Here is an 18839-nt window from a genome sequence, read left to right on the forward strand (position 1 = left end):
GACTGCGCTATTCTGATTTCTGCCTTCTGGCCTGTTTCCTCGGGCCCTTAAGGGTGTTTCCCTTGTTGTCTGTCTTCTGCAAAGGCATTGAGTACATGCGTTTTAGGTTCATAAAGATTCCTTTTTATGTAAATATACAAGAGTATTTTTGAGTTTTACATAACATGTCTTCTGTTGCCTTTGCGTATGTTAGGGTTTCACCTGGCGGGGATAACTTTTATTTACACTGTCCTGTGACTTTGGAACGTGATGGGGGTAAGTGTGAGGTACGGTGCACCATAAAACGGTTTAAGCTCCCCAGTGGTGGTTTTGCCAGCGTTGCCACACTGTGTTCCTTTATTTGTTCATTTTGTCCTAGTGTGTTTGCTTTGTGCGAGTGTGTGTGATTTGTGTGAGTGTGTGTGTCGGTCGTATGCTGGGTTAACGTTTAGGGAGGCTGCGTATTTACAACGTGGCATTCCCTGTTGGATATTTATCCTTGTTTTTATACCTGCGGAGACATCATTAGGAGTACAATTAAGCGCCGATAAAACAAATATTCCTTAATCGAAATACTTTGTAACGAAAATATTCAATATAACACAAATTACTGCCACAATAACAAATAATAGTTGCCTGGGACATTTTCAATTATTTGAGGTTGACTGTGATCTAATGTAGACTTAACAACTCCTACCATTACAGATATTGCAGACTATATGAAAGGCAAGATCCCAGAATGTCTCAATAAAGGCAAGTTTTTGATAACATTATTTTATTTCATACCAAACTTCACTTAAATACTATTTACATGGCCAAGCTATTTTTTCAAGATTTTATTAATTCAGCTAGAAAACGTGGTTTAAAGTGCGGCATCTTGAAGGGCACTATATGTTCGGAAACAGAACCTCTCCTAAATGTTGTGACTAGGAACTGGTTATACATTTTTCTTCTAAATCTTTCACAATGAATGTACTGAATAGTGTTCTCCTTTACTCATTTACTAGTATATTACTTAGTTATACCTTTAAAAATGTACGTTTTTCACACTTAGGAATGTATGTTAGATAAAGAAATGATTTCGGACAAGCCTTGTTAAAGAATTTGTGAGCAAAGTGTCACAGGTTTTGTGTCGTTCTGTGTTATTTGCCGTCACTGAAAACAAAAGTAGATTCAATTTTCATATACTGATACATATGTTCATTTTTTAATTATTTTTGACAATATGATTATTGTTATTCGGAGTCAATTAAGTGACTACAATTGAACAGATTATATAAATAGCAATGTACTCCTTAAACTAGAGAATGTTGAAATGGAATATGGAAAATACGTAATTCACGAAGCGTAACAGATATCAATTGGTGTAAGGGAAACAATCGATTTTACCGATCTGGCTTAATAATCAAGGGACAATACTAGTACTCTTCTAATCACAGTCTCATTTCTGGACATGTCATCACTGGTCCACAGCTTTGAAGAACCCATACGTTCCAAGAGTTGCATTGAACTGATAGCGTCGGTGGGTGAGTGTTCGAAACTATCGACCCTTATGGAATGTATTTAGATTTGCAAAGTTAAGAGGTCGACAACAGTAAAATTAATCTGAATTCAAATGAAATAGATCCTAGACTGTTCTCTTACAAAATTGCTTAAATTCCAGATTATATTGCATACGATATTTCGTTACTGTTTTTGCTATTGGAGACATGATCAACTTCATTTTGAGAGTTACTTGTTTACTTAATTTAATCTCAATGTGGGAGGATATTTGCACAGTGAACAAGAAGCACGGATGATGTTATTGCTCGCTTAAATGATCAACGTTAGACTTTGTCTTTCAAATTCTTAAAATGTCACCGACTGTAAATCTTATTCCATATAGTGCTATTTTGAAATATAACAAACATATTACTTTTGTCATTTTTCATTTGTTTATTATTACGGATTATACATTTTTTTGTTTTTGTTTTTCTTCTGCTTTTTTGTTTGTTTGTTGTTTTGTTTTTGTTTGTGTGTGTGTGTGTTTTTTAATATTGTATAGTTATCTAGCGGCCTATTATTTTAAAAGCATATATGATACATGTACATATTGCCATATTCTTTGGCTTAATTTGTCATCAGTTAATCGATAAGGATATCCGTCGGAAGCACAGGACCGAACCAAGCAGAATAATAGCATACTCGGTTTGATCGGAACACCACTTGTGCCCCATCTATATGCAAAAATAGCAAACTAAAGACGCTTCTATGACATTAATTTATATTCTGGGAACTAGGTTTGAATGACAGATCATGGTGATATGAATTAACCACATTGAGTAACGTAATTAGATTAATTTTAGTACAAGTCAACTTCACAATAGACAAATTACGAAAAACCAACACCTTGGTTTACAAAAATATTACCGGCATACTATTCGACAACTATTAAACAGTTTAAAAGCACTGACCTCCAGATCGTACGACAACAAAATAGAGAAATGTTTGGGTATCAGAAAATTATTGCTATATTTCTAAAGTCATTAAGCCTTGAAACATGTTATGAAAACGTTGTTTTCACTGTTTCCATTCTAAATAGAAAAACGTTTGTAACGGGGTACCGGAGGTAAACTGCCTTAATTATAAATGCAATTATATTTAACGACCATTATGTATGTCTTCCTCTGTTGTGTATCGGTCCAGAGCGCAGGAAATAGTTTATTGCCGCGGCGATCCGGTTCGATTCCCGACTCGGGCAATTTTTTCTTGATTTGACATTTTTAAGATTGTTAAGAAACAAAAACTTATATTCTGTTGTTCATAATATGACCAAACTTCAACTTTAAAGAATGATAATTTAGCTAAACTCTAGAGGTCATTGCCTTTAACAGCCTTGTGAGAAGTACAAAATGTACGTCAGTCTTATAGAATATATCAACGTTTGCTCGAATTTTGTCTTTTATTCTCTGTTGAAATCGCCCTTGAATTATTTTACAATAAATGTCTCACATAATGTTATCAACTAATACAGCCAATATTGATCAAAATCTCAACATAAATATTCTATTTTTCACTTTAATTTCCGTACAAAAAGAAATATGTTGACCTTAGTGTCAATAATATGTCCGGCCTTTCCAGTAAACGGTGGATTCTTGCTCATGTGGTTATTTACATAATGAAGTAAACACACATAATGGTGGGTAACCGTAGTTGCGTCAGATTGCTTAAAAAACATTAACCCGTACATATACGTTTGTTCAATAACTTAGGTCGTTAGCACCGTAAAACATAACCTCAGAATTCCCCATCTTTTATGTTATCATCAATCTGCTAGGCAGAATGGAGTAGATCATGTCCTTGTAAAGGAGCTTGGGTCACATGGGGGATTCTACAGTGACGTCACACAAAAACCCCATTATTTTCCATAGATCTACATGCACTTCCAATTTTCATAAGACTGTCATATCTCAGTGAAATGAAACATATACTGTTCATACTTATACTCTGTTAATGCATAAAACACTGCCCTACAAAATAAAATCAAAATAAGAATTGCAATTATGTTCTACAAAAATTTACAAAAATTAGTTAAGTTATTTTCCCCAGTTGTCTTTCAGTTTATCATTTCAACTCAGTTTTTGTTCTTTTAACACGCTGGAGCCCGCCCGCTTAGCTCAACAAGGGAGAGCGCAAATCTAAGGATCGCGGGGTCGTTGCGGGGCGTATGTTCTGCGCGACGATTTGATAAAAGACATTGTGTCTGAAATCATTCGTACTCCAACGCTGAGTCATGTGGAAAAGTTTGCAGTTACTTGCGGAGAACAGGTTTTTACTGGTACAGAATCAAGGACGACTGGTTATTCATGCCGTTACATAACTGAAATAATGTTGAAAAACGGCGTTAAAAAACGGCGTTAAACCCGAAAGAAAGAAGCAAACAAATCAAGAACACTGGTGAAAGAAAATTACAATAATGTTGGAATACATGTAAGTCTATGGGAAAATAGTTCTGTGAACTTTGAACACGTTATTGTATAAATTTCATTCTAATTTCGTAAACATCTTATTTATTACAATTAAGGCATCCGGTCAACAAACAAGCATGTTCCATATAACAGTGCTATTAAAATATATCAAATATTGATGCCTGGTAAGCTCATATAATTTTGATTTCACTGAAAGTGTACTGTCTACTGAAAAGGAAAATATAAATTACCTGACAAAAATATGTTATAAAATTTCTATTTTTTTACTTGATAGCTAGTTTTCAATGATACTTCAACTGAAATCCAGTTATAACAGTGTGAGAGTATAATTTCACAGTCAAAAACATGACTGTAATGATTCGTGCATATTATTTATGGTTATCTTATTTACAAATTATTGTTCAGCAGACACACCTCTTTCAAATGATACAAAAAATGGGGGTCACCAGGCATCGAAAGTTTACCTATGTGGATCATATTATTAAAAACATTGACAGTAAGGATCTGATTTAATATGCCGTAATATGCTAAACGGATATATTGGATGTTGTGGATGTTTCTAAAAATAGCGTTTCGATGTCTTTCCGTATACTTCCAGTCCGTTCGTATTTCAAAAATGGACCGTTTTGTATCCTGTTACATCCGCGAGATAACAAAACCTATCTAAGCACATGTATATTGTTATTTTGATAATACCCTTCTGGCGCAATTTCGTATGTTGATAAAATGCATGCAACAGCTATTGAATGTTTTCTCTAACTCTAATGGAATATCTCAGATAATGCCATCATTTACAATTTTCTTCGCTTGCAGAAAACTAATTCTGTATATTGGCCGAGTTGAAATTGAAACGTAAATGATTAATTTCAGTAGATGTTAAATAAACAGTTTCATTGTCTATCCTAGGCATTGAAGTTGAACACGTATTTATTATTTCTACATTTGCGAATTTATTGTTTTGTTGGCGTTGTATGCAGTACAGAAGAATAGCGGTCTTGTATGATGCCAGTATGACCATTTTATTATTTTTGTCAAATAACATTTAGCTTTTTTTTGGCATTTAGCATTTGGCATTCCAAGTGGCGCACCTTGCATATGTTTTAACGAAACCGATCACTCTATATTAAAAAAGTTCTGCTTGCTCGACAACTAAGCAAATTGTATCAAGTTGTGCACAGCGTGTTATTGTAGCATATTTTGTGTATGATGTCATGACTGTATCAAAATAACTTGTATAAAAAAACTCATAACTGTCACTCAGGAAAGATTTTGGCATACTTGCACTATTTTCACTTCACTGGCATTTGAAGCAGAATGTAGTTCCAACCGATGCACAGTTATTTGTGTGACTTGTTTGTTATGGCACTAATTCGGTCAACAGGTGAGATGAAAACAAACTAATGTCAGTTTCAACCTAAATCATAATAGACTGTATAGATGTACAAACGTAATCTGGCCATTTTCTGTCATTCTGTTAGTAAGGCTGTTTGAGACAGGGTTCATCAAAAGTAACAATTGGACAATAAAATAGGGTTATTATAACAGTAGCTTGATCTGGGATGCAGTATTCGGCTCGAGTTGATTTTGCCAGATCGGATCTCACGAGGCGCGCAAGCGCCGAGTGTGATCCGACCTTGCAAAATCCACGAGAGCCGGATACAAAGTCCCAGATCTAGATACTGTTATAATGACCCTTTTATTATATACCTTTACCATTTTGATTCTTGTTTTGTTCTTGAACGAAATCTTCAATGTTTATCGATATTAAATGGAACTTAGTGAAGTTTTAATGTGCGCTATTTATAGAAATGTGCCGGGTCATGCATATAATTGAAAATAGTCCGGCAGCATACAATACGGAAGGTACAATACGGAATTTAAAAGGTACAATACGGAATTTATGTCTGTCTGTTCATATTTATTTGTAAAATACAAGCCGATTTTTTACAGGATTTTTATAGGTATATAATAATAGTAGATACAGTGGTACTAGAATCTGTTGTATATTTCTGTAGTTTGTCTGTATACATTTTGTATTATACTTAAATTCATTAACTACCCATTTTTTCCCTATTAAACAATGATATGTCGTTTTATTATTTATTCACTATTCTGTAACATCCTGACTTCATTTATGGTTACAACAAATTCATTTATGGATGTCCATAATTTATTTATGAATATCTTTAATTCATTTATGGATATCATAAATTCATTTTAAATTTATACTACGATATCGTTATTTGTTGATACCGTTAAATGCATTTTTCGCTATCACAAAATCATTTATGAATATCCATAATTCAATCATTGGTAATCTAAAGATCAGTTTAATTTCATGATATTTTTTATTCAATTTAATGATATCGTAAATTCTAACTTATGATATCCATAAAAAATTAGATATCACAAAATGAATTCAAGATATATAGTAATGTAATATATAGTAATGTATAGAAATAAAATAAAAGATATCGTAGATGGATCGACTTTGTGATATCACATGAGCAATTTTGGATATTTTACATTCGATTCCTGGATATTATTAAACAAATGAATTATAGATACAAAAAAAAACCCCAAAGAGCATCAAAACTGATTTTATAATATCATCAAATGAATTAAAAACGTGCAATAATACTATTGTATACGAAATATTGATATCAATAAACTGAAGTTAGGATATCATAAAATCAAACGTATTTTGAGATATCCTTAAAAGACTTACTGATATCGTTAATTGTACTTTGTATTGAATATATTAAGAATATCATCGGATCGATTTAAAGATATGAAAAGGTATTTGTGAATAGGGGTATCCAATATTCTATTTTTGATTTTCTTTAAAACATTTTATGATATCTTTAAATTGTTTTAGGATATCACAAAAGACATTGATTGATATCTCAAATTTAAAGTAGTGATATCATTAAATACTCTGCATTTAGATATACATGTATCACAAAATACTTTTAATGATATCATAAATGGAATTAAGATTTCATAAAATGAATTAAGAAAGGAACAAAATAGTGTGCATGAATAGTATAACGGCACCCAATACAAATAAGACTTAGAGTAGGACGATATTGTGCTGCGCAGCAACATCACTGTTTGTATGTCACAACATCAAACTTCATAGCTGTGCTGAAAATGGATATAACAAAGGAGCACAATTTTGTAATCCTTGATATCGTGATAAAATCGAATAAATATATCTGTAAACAGTGATTTTCTCTGCGCCCTCGTGACTAAATTGTTTCGCATTTAAACCTTCCAAGCTATGAAATAACTGTCTGAGATATATGTCTTTCTTAAAGGCCTGCTCCCGTCCTACCTTTTAATCTTAAATTGTCACTAAAAAAGCATGAAAATCCTGACTATGAACAGTGGCGCCTGTAAAAATAGAGTGTATTTCATATAAATTCTATACGAAATACCCGTGGTTTTGCGTGCTAAAGTGTGGTACGTGGCTGTTAACTGTTACCTACTGTATGGGTTGCATACACACAAAAGAATTTGAATAGCCAGGGAGCAGGGCTTTAAGATACATTTCTTTACAAGTGAAATTTCATCTGAAGGATGTATTTCCTTTCAGAAACAAACAATCTAATCACATTCATCCATTACTAATTAAGCGTATTTAAACGATTCGTCCAGTTTAAAACATACTCCATAATATGTTGTATAGATGTGGGTGTATATACCTCTCATCCCCTTATATAGTTTTGCTCACTGACTTATAGTTGGTCGGTACAGCATTTGGTTTCCGGTCAATAACTGGGTCTTCAGTGGTCAAACGCCTTAGGACAACTGCTTGTGATACGTCCTTTAAGGGATCAGAAGGTCAAAGGTCAAGGTCACGATGACCTTAAGACTGAAATTAGTTTCCGCTCAATAATTAAAAGAGCACTTTAGCCTACATTCGTAAACCTTCATAAGATGATTGAGAAGTTATAGGATGACTGCCTGTAGTAGGTAATTTACACCCCCTTCCCTCAGCTGTTGCAGACATCATTAGGCCGAGCCGAAGTCAAAGTCACGGCATGCCAAATTACACAGCTGCTACCAATAATATATGTGCTTTACAAACCGGTCTTGTTAATCAAATACTTTTTATAACGACAACACATACTATGAAAAAAGGACGCTTTAAGTAAGAAAACAGCATTCTTGGACCGTTACATCACACAGTTCAATATCTAAGAAGTTTTGCCAAACCAATCTTAGAAGAGATTGGCCTTTGGAGTTTTAGACTTCGCTTTACACCTGCCCCTTTACCCGTTTTCAAAGTTGCCCCACCAATATTTGATAGGCATCTACGCCCCCGCTTCAGAAGAACAAGTCGAAAAAAGGCAATATTTTTTAGTACTCGAAATATTCATAACGTGCTTATGCAATAAAGATAAAAAGAATGTAAACAAACTTAAGTATAAGTACATTTAATAGACCTTTATCGCGGACACGGACATGGGAATGTAAATGTAAACGTACTCTGTACTTCGTTCAAATTTGGGGGGTTTTCTCAAACATGTTTTAGGAACTTGTATTAAGAATATATATGATTATAAATAAAAGCGCATAGTGAGATAAAAGTTTAGCCCATTAAAGTAGCATGTTGTATAGGCTAATGAGCGACCTGTGGAGTTTCCACTTTTTCTATTTTACAGAAAGCAGTCAATGCGTAGAAAAAATACAGATCTTTGACCTATTTGTTATTATGTGGGAAAGGGTAGGCTGTACTGAAACAATAAAAAAAAAGAAACACAAATAATTGAATAAAAGAAAGGAATATGAATAGAAATTACAATGAATAACTGAGGGTCGATGTAGAAGTGTATCTTGGGTGGGGCAGGGGGCTGTGGGAGGATGAGGGGTTTAGGGTTTGGGTGTTTTGAATAATACAAATTTGATCTATTTTAATGTCTCATATTTTGGTGATCAGTGTGTAAGTTTCAGTGTGTTGGAGGAAAAATTAGAAACAAAATGAGCTGTAACACGGCCTGTAAACACTGGCTCCACCTGTTTTTGGTGGCAAACGAGGTGAGTTGAGTCGAAGAAAGAGCTAATGATACTTCCGAGGTGGCGCTAAGTTATAAAGAAAGTCTACTTCTGTAACAACATGGAACAGAATTTCAGCTAAACGGGTATATGGTTCCAATCATAAAAGGTTTGGATATATTGGCAGCTGCAGCTAATTTTAAACTTATTTGATACTTAAAATAGAGACAAACGTTTGAGGTTAATCTTGGGATATTACATGCTTATAAAAACTCCAGCTTAAGATTCATTTCAGGTTGCTTGGGTCAATGTTGTTGTATCTAAAACGATAAATCTTGTTCACCGATTTACTATACTAATTTGATTGAACTAGTTTCACCAAACTTGGTTATTACGTAGAAAAACAGCTACCGGGAAATGAATTTAGTTCTGATTGAGACATATTGTCACCAGACTTGGTGTATTGCTAAAACCACCTTAAGAATGTATTTTTGGCCGCTAAGATGAAAAAGATCAACTGTTCAAAATTTGTTTTACTGATTGGGTTGATTGTTGTCAGACTGACAAGTTAAATGTCGTTAATTTACAAAACTAAAAGACTATTTTATCAAATGGCAGGCAACAAGTAAAATTAAAGGAAAGTGATATTTTATTAAACTAAATTACTTATTCCTAGCAGAGTATACACTGTCAAGAATTATAAAAAATATGCTGTGTCTTGATAATTAGGCAAAAACATTTGAATTTGGTGTCTTAGAAAATAAAACGCATCTCTGCGGTTATGTTTTTCAATTTTTATGTTTTGAGAAATCCCCCAGATTTTGACCATAGTACATAGTACGTGTACATTGTCCGTGTCCGTTGTAAAGGTCTAATAATGCGTGCATTGACTTCTCTGTGTTGATTTATATACAGAACACCGTCAGCAGTTAAATTTCTTAACAAATCTTAATAAATATCTGTAAAACATTTTGATTAAGCACTTTCAATTATTTCTTCTCTCTCCTGATAAATTTTCCAACTGATTTCCCAAGGCAACGAATGTTTATATGTCTATACATGATAATCTAGATGGAATTTTTTAATGTGTGTCACGATGTTCAAACTTGAATCTCGGTATTCTAATTATAGAATCATTGATACAGCGGATCAAGATAGGTGGTTCAAGTCGTCGAGGGAGAGTACGAACCTTGCAAAATCCAAGACAGCAATATTTGATAATATACCAGAACCAGTTCTTTTCTAGAAGCGGGTTGTCTCAAGTTATTATATTTTGAATGGCAACGGTGTATGAAAAGCTAAGCTGGATAGGGACTGAGGTTTCAATATGTCCAGTCAAAAGAGCGAAACCAGTCGCGGATGCTTAAAGCGACATATATATATATATATATATATATATATATATATATATATATATATATATATATATATATATATATATATATATATATATATGTGTGTGTGTTTGAATAATATATCTGACTATATTTTATTGCAGGATAAAGAGAAAATTGTGCTTTAATTGTAAAAGAATGCTTTTACTAAAATGTCTTAAAAGGCTCTGGGGCCGAGGGGAGAGGTTCGTATTCGCCAGGTAGGATCGGGCTGCCAAAACACACAACTTGTTTCAACTCTTACCTTCAAGACAAAGAAAAATAAATGTCAATAAAAAGATATATTCAACATCCATATATCTGCTGACAGAAGTCAAGACGTTTTTGAGCCAAGGCACGCTGAGAAAGGTCATAATTTGTACCACATTTTGCATTTTAAAAAGAAGTATGCATCGCTTTTTCTTTTTTTATCCCTTTCAGCAATTCTGTGATTCTTCATTTTAAACGTATGTTTGTATCAAATATCAAATATAGTCACAAATAATGTCAGTTACAAATATATTTAAAAGCCGATTTAATATGACATATGACAAAGGGGCAATTTACAGAAGTCTTGTTGTATTCTACTTTTACATTTAAATACAATGATATTTACAGGTGCATTTGGGTCCATCTGCGAATGACCCGCTCTACAATTCTGTATCTGAATATAAATAAGGTCACACTTTATCATATTTCTTTAAAAGAAGGCATCATGACATTTTTTATCTTGTTCGCATTTCTATGTTACTATATTTTAACAGTATTTTTATCAGATATCAAACAAAACAGTTCAGAAAATTAAAACATATGACCTTGGGATAACTTACTTATAGTGAATTCATGTTATTTATACGCTACAACCATATGTTTTATCCTACAGTATATGAGAATAAGAAGTAATCGTCACTGATTCTAATGATTTCTCATGACTTACATATTAATCCGTACAATTTTCATGTGATATTAATCAGCCTGAAACAATGTTGAGAAAATTACTAAATCTACATAAGTAAACGTAAACTGTCATTATGCCCCCACATATTTATTTTGGGGGCATATAGCATTGCTGCTGTCCGTACGTACTTATGTCCGTACGTACGTACGTCCGAGCCCACATTTTGCATACTTAAGTGGCTATAGGAACAATAGGTAACTGTACTTTTTCTTTGATGTCATTCATTCCATAAGGCTTTTATATGGCTATTTTTCTTTTACGTGGCTAAAAGAACAATAGAGAGAACAAAAGAGTAGCCACATAAATACCCATATGTAGGAACTTCCGTCCGTACGTCCCTAAATCTTTTTATACCGTTTCTGCTGTCCGTACGTACTTATGTCAGTACGTACGTCCCTAAATCTTGTGTGTCCAACTCTGCCCACACTATTAGCCTTATTTGCTCCAAACTTTCAAAGATGAACAACCTTGATGCGTTGATGACCATACAGGAAGGATTTTTTCTGTTGGTTATGGCTCTTTGATAGATTTTTTGCTATATAAAATAGTTGTGTGTCCAACTCCTCCCACACTTTTAGCCTGATTTGATTCAAACTTTCACAGGTGAACATAAATGAATGATTTTTTTCTGTGACTATTTTTTACTTCAGTTATGGCCCTTTGATAGTTTTTGCTGTATCGAATATAGAACAATCCTGTTTGTCCAACTCTTCCCACACTATCAGCCTGATTTGCTTCAACCTTTCACAGATGAACAAGTTTGATGTGCAGATGACCATAAAGGAAGGATATTTTTCTGTGACTATTTTCACTGCAGTTATGGCCCTTTTTATAGTTTTTGCTATATATAAATGCCACAGTTTGTGGGGGCATCTGTGTCCTACGGACAATTTCTAGCTTTTAAGTGGTCAAAACTGTCCAAATTTCTCTGACCTGTTTTTTTTTCACTGTCTAACAGCACCAATATTTATCTGCCCACCCTTTTAACAGCAGGCGAACGGCGAAGACAGTGGGCATTGTACAAATGTCAGCAATAACTTTTTTTTAGATTTCGGCAGGATTCAATCGATATGAAATTAAAGTTACAAAATGAACACCTCTCTTTATCACACAGGCTGTCAATCAGTAATATGAATAAGTTCTAAGACTGTCGTTATAAATTTTCTTGTGTTATCGGTGCGTGTTTGAATCCCATTCCATGTACGCCAAAAACTCTTAGTACTGTCTCTGTTAAATGGTCACGAGATTCAAAATTGCAGAATACATGGGCTTGTTTAAGAATTGCCCGAGGATCCTAGACAATTTTTAACCAATATTTTGCATTAGCAAAGAAACCAGTCAAAAATTTTGTGAAGAAAAGTAACACTATGTATTTTAACGAATTCGGTAACCAACTGTGCATTCAGTTCGTGTGTGTTTTTCGTTCGGTTCCGTTTCGGCGTATATGTGAAACTGAATTTGAGAACATGGTTCGAAAAGATTCCTTGAAATCAATTAAACAAATTCATTATTTAAGCTACGTGTTATAATGAAAGTGAAAATAAACTTTCCTACTTCTTTTAAACATTATTTTATGAGTATACTGAAACTATTAGGGAGCATAAGAGTGCATAAAGACAGGTCTTGTTACTGAAGAGAGACCGATTGGTGAACCGCCAGCTAGTTTAATACTGGTTACCGACTGCCTACCTGCCTGGTGCCTGGCATTAAAAAATAGGAATCGGGAAGTAATGCTGTTCAATGTATGTAGGTGTCTCATACGACATCATTCAGTAGGGGTGACACTATAAACTTTACTTTACTTTTATACGTGTACAGCTAATTAAGAAAACAAACTGAGACAATTTATTTTACAATACTGGATTAAGAATGAAATAATTTCTGACAGATTTATTGTTCAGCTATGAACTAAGCGGTAATGACTGAGAGAATATGACTACAAAAATAAAAGTCTGTCAGTTTTAGCCGTTAAAAATGTGTAGGTCAGAGCACAGTAAAAGTCAACAGAACGTTTTTAATGACGACTAACCAATATAATTGTTACGTTTGCCGTAAAATGTCGCCCCGACTTCATCTCAGTGTTATTATATTTCCTGGCCCTTCGGGATCATTGATTTCAACTCATTTAGATTTGAAGATTGAATACTGCTTAAGCCGGTGCAAGGGGGCGTGGGCAGTGTTGCATTTTCCATTACTGCTCATGAACAGACTCAATCAAACCGAGTCTGCAATTTTCACTGTTTGCCTTGTTCTCGGTGCTTCCGAGGGATCTACTTTTCAGATTTTATAACCTCCCACTAGTTAGGTTTTCATTTTACACAGGTGTTGCAATGCAATTAACTTTTTATAAATAAATCAACCTTATATTGGTAATTATAGAAAGAACCATTGAATCTTTACAACGTTTGAGTGGGTTGGGGACTTTTTTTATATACCTGTTTACAAACGATAATTAAAACCAATCATGACAGAAATAAGTATAGATTTAAGATGACGATTTGACAGATAAGGCCGTTGTCAAATAACAATAACTTAAACTAAAACAGGTAGGACAGATCTATTTGTCCAAATCTAGATTTTCAGTTAATCAATCATGCTTATTACAACATGTCTCACAAAAGTAACGAATTATCTCATGTTTGCATTTTGCATAACCCCTTTATCATTTATCGTCAAATAATCGTCTTTTATCTGTATTTTGAACACTATCCTTTTTTGTTATTGTTATTTTCAGTTCAATTCTCGATCAAAGACATTTAAATTTCTAAAGATATTTAAAGTTCGTTCCCCTTTCTATTTTCTATACACTTGAAATCCCGGCATCAAAGGACTGCAGTATTTATAGAAATCATCTATTGTCAAAATATTCAACAAAATGTAAATAAAACATCTGGGTCATTTCTATACTTTTGACAGTATGAATATAATGTATGTAATTTCCTCCGCAATCATATTCACAAAATAAGTGCCATTTAACCTACATATGAATGTTCAGTCGTTTTAAAGACATTAAGCAACCAGCATTTTAACTAAATCATTTTCGTATACAGCCAAATTTGTCACTCGGTCAGACCATAAACTATGATATTTTGATGATTACAAGGGTTCTATGTGTTGACTAATCAAGATTAGTGAATGATTTTTATGAAGTGATCATCTCGTTTAACAAAAGGTGACGTCACAGGAATGCTTATAAATAAAATTATTCTAATTTTATACAGCCATTTGAATCACAGAAATGTCGTTCATTCTTTATGTAAAATCATTTTTGCGAATAAGCCGATCACATGTTGCGAAAAAAAAAACTTATTCTGAAAGTTCTAAATAAAATATAGATGTTTGTACCATCCTTTGTTGATAAATTGGTCTTTAATTACAAATAATCAAGTAATTATCAACGTCCAGGACGTTTATCCACAGAGTTTTGTCTGACTTTAAACTGGGGTGCCGCTTTGATTTTCTGAGCAACGGTTAATAAAGGTAAACACAACTTTTCACGGTAGTATTTTTCAAAACTCTTTGAAAGGTCCAGCCACGGAACTTTAATTTTCGTATCTGGTTAAATCACCGACTATGTATATATGTTTAATAAATAGTGTAAATAATCATCAATCTTGGAAAGATAAATTCATGTTTTACCCTTACATTCAAGTGTACCACTTGACGTGAAAAAGTGTGCAATGTTTAACAGAGTTGTGTAATGTCTCTAATATTTTCAAAGAGCTTCATTTAAATGACAGATCGTTTCGTATTTACGAGCGTTTTATCAAAGGAAACGCTGTATTACTTCCCGGCTTAACATGACAAAAAAAAAACCAAACAAGCTGAATGCAAACACATTTATCTAAACAAATTATATAATGAAAGAGATTTATGCATTTCATTATATCTTATATCCTTTTACGAAAAAAAGACTCTACACTTTACTTTTATTCACCCTTAATGTTCATTCAAAAGAGTAAATACTCTAAAATTTGACTTTACCGATTTCTCCTGTCGTAAGGAGGAGAACAAAAACTTAAAGTGCAGCAAGACCAAGTTTTTCCCCTTTCTATTTCAATTCTCTACACTGCTCCCCTTTTATATTCAAATTCTTAGCTAAGACAATTTTAAGAATGGAATAAAGACAAATTTCAGAATGCGGTAAAGACAATTTTCAGAATGAGGTAAAGACAATTTTCTGAATAAAAGAAAGAACAAAATTTTATGATATAAGGAGAATTTTCAGTAATGTTTTAACAACAATTTTCTGAATGAAAAAAAAATCTGAGTTTTCCTCATCAGAATGAAATCTAGCGAATTTTCAGAAAAAAACTCAAGACACTTTTCGAAATGTAACAAGGATAATTTTAAAAATATAGTAAACATACCTCCTCCGTTTTTATAGCAGATATACGGGAACCGCCACACGTTTCCAAGGTCCACAGCAAACCCTATAACGGATAACAGGAAGTCCACTTTTTTGTCCCAGGTCTCACGACCTTTTGTACTCTCCTCACCTTCTTTTGTTGAAGATTCATGAATCTGAAACACATTTCCATCTCTTTCCACATTTCCGTTGTCTTGCGGTACGCCTGGTCCATTTTTCTCGCCAAAACCGTCCTTTGGTAAAAGAGGTTCTGTCACGGGCTCGGGGTCAGTGTTGTCTATATCAGTCACTTCCGTGTTGTCTTCGCCATTATCGTTTGACAGTTTTTCCGATGAAAATTCCTCACCATATTCATTATGATTAGCACGTGCAACATTTATATCCGTGTGATAATCCATTTTGACATTGAAGAGCACAGTAATGTAAATATATCATACAGTACCTAGACGCTTGATGTACATGCGTTTGTTTACTTATTAATTAGGTAAATATATTAAGCTAAATACACGTCCTTCTTTTTAAATAAGCCATGAACAGAAATTAACCAATTTTAAATAACTTATTGATAAATTAGTCAAACCGAGTTTGAGATCAGATTGTAAAAAAAAAAACAACATAAGACAGTACCATATATTGTAAGTTAAATCCAATCTCAGTTAAAAATATACGTGCACATAAAATCTAAACGTATAAAAATTAATAATTCTAATATATATTACAGTCGATTTATTAATAACGACACTTATCACATCCAGTCGTTTTCTTCAATAGATACTGAAGAAACTCGCACACACTTCAACCTAGAAATCTGGCAATTCCATCACAAAAACTGAAAATCGCGCGCCGTTTTTAAAGATACCAGTCGCAGATAACACAGTTTTCTCTAAGAGAGAAATTGATGCAAACATCACGAATTTGTTGAATATGATAGATTTAAGACATCGGTGAAAGCGCTATAAATCTTTTATCCGAATTTAAAAATCGGTGAATGTTATCTTCGGACGTTAATCCAATATACTGCTCTGACAATATTACTTTATCGCTCAGATTAGATTCTGTTCATAAAATCTTTTAGCTGAACGCACGTATCTGTTAATACGGAGTACCCCGGCTGAATGAAAGAGAATGTTTTGATCCGCATTTAAAGGTCACCGGCAATTTTCGATGTAAATACAAGTCCATATTCTATTTAGTTTTTGTCTGATGTCGGCACACATTCATCACGACTTCTTGAATACTTTCCCAACGTTTAATAAGCTGATAACTGATAAACTACTGAGAAATATCTCCGTGAAACATTTCTATATCGCATCTGCATTTATCACAAGATTTAATATAAAATAAAATGCAGTTTTCATTTCGCTTTATTTTGTGTGTATGTTTTTTTTTTCACATTCTTCATATAAAACATTTATGATTTTTTTATCTATCATTATATCATTTTAAATTAGTTAAGTACACTTCTTAAGTATATTGACAGTTTGTCATGATGTTATCAAATTTGAATTAACATACCCGTATAAAATAAGATTTTTGAAACAATTCCAAACGTCAAAAGATAAAATAATCTAATTCAAATTATAAGCATTTATAAGCCTTCCTGTGTTTTTATAATATCGGTTATACACACAATTCGGTGCGCCAATTACAGATTTTAAAGGGACCCGCCTCTAGATGTGGTTTTAAAGGGACATGCCTCCAGAACGTTTCGAAATATTTTAATAATAGATACAGTTGTAAATAAAATGTAAAAGCGGGACGGAGTTTTTCTGGAGTTGTTTAATTATTATAAAAAGGTGAAATTGTAGAAAACTATCCACTGTGTTAGTAACATAGTAAATAATTGATGAAAAATAGAATACCCATCATTTACACAATACGCATGACTCATTAAACAACAAAGTTCGTATTTATTTATGATCATTTATAATTGATAGACATTCTAAAGACATCTGACCCTTTTCTCAATTTTTTTTCGTGGGGAGTGGCTGGAAGGGGGAGATATGTACATTGTTATGCGGGTTGAGTTGCTCTAAACTTCATACAATGTTTAGACTTGAAACGTACCCAAGGTGCCCCTCCGTGCATTATTTCATCACGAGCGGGCACCTGGGTAGAAGAACCGACCATCCGTAAGCCATCAGGGCCCAGTTGTTCGAAACTTTAACAGGGGATTAAGCTAACAATTGATTAACATTTAGGGTTAGTTTTCGACATTTTAGAAGACTTAGAAAAAAAATGTATGAGTTAAGAATTATGAAATTTGAAAATTCTTAACAATAAAATCAAAATATCATACTAGTGTTTCCCACCAAGACTAGTGTTTTGAATCAAAATTTAACCAGCGTTTAGTTTAACAGCCGGTTAAAGTTTCGAACAACTGACCCCTGGACAGCTTCTTCGCATGAAGAATTCAATGCATCAAGCGAGGCTTAAATCCACATCGGTGAGAGGCAAATGTTTCGAAGTTAGCGGCCTTAACCACTACAAACTGAAACAAAACCGAATGCCAGACAATAACGAATGGGATGACCCCTGTAAATAGTAAACGCCCTGTAGAAATAACCGTACAACTTCGAGTACGATAACCATATAGTTACAACTATCCAAGTGAAATAACCCTGTAAGGCTATATAGCACTGAAGGCAAATGCCCCTTAATTACAACAGTACCATATTCTATAACCCTGTCAGAGAAAAATTTTGATCACTCAACATCATCCCACCGCTCAAAAAGAAAAAAAATACAGCGTCATATTATCCCTACATTTAATATACGAAGTTTCATGCTGCGGATATTTCTGAAAGAATCCTGTTATGCGAGACAATTCTGAATTGAAAAAATGTATAAATATTCAGACTTATCGAAAGCGACTTCTGCAAAGATAAAATAATTGCATTAAGATAAGTGTTATTAAGGCGCTCGCGCGTATAGATAACAGACACATTAAGTTAGACAGGTTTGATTAAGCATAACTTCAAGACGTATTTATGCATTTCACTGAAGATGCTTCAGTAGTTATGTTATCGAATTGATCGTTGATTTCTTCAACAGTTATGTTGTTAAGTTGATCGTAGGTTCGTAGATTTTTTTCGGCGAACGCCGTCTAAGAACGAATTCGTGACCTGGACTAACCCATGCCACGTGACTTAAGTTTGCAAATCAGATTACTTGATAACGCATTATATATG

General features: G+C 33.6%; 1 protein-coding gene across 1 annotated transcript in view; it reads right to left on the bottom strand.

Annotated features, from left to right (window-relative positions):
* Positions 1–17024, bottom strand: part of LOC123533943 (sodium-dependent serotonin transporter-like) — a 73583-nt gene extending 56559 nt beyond the window's left edge. The window contains exon 1 of the mRNA XM_053519077.1: positions 15650–17024. Within this exon, the coding sequence (XP_053375052.1) occupies positions 15650–16046 (397 nt within the window). The 5' untranslated portion in view covers positions 16047–17024. The remainder of the gene's footprint in view (positions 1–15649) is intronic.
* Positions 17025–18839: the final 1815 nt, after the last annotated feature.

Source organism: Mercenaria mercenaria, chromosome 12 (assembly GCF_021730395.1).
Source record: "Mercenaria mercenaria strain notata chromosome 12, MADL_Memer_1, whole genome shotgun sequence".
Taxonomy (NCBI): domain Eukaryota; kingdom Metazoa; phylum Mollusca; class Bivalvia; order Venerida; family Veneridae; genus Mercenaria; species Mercenaria mercenaria.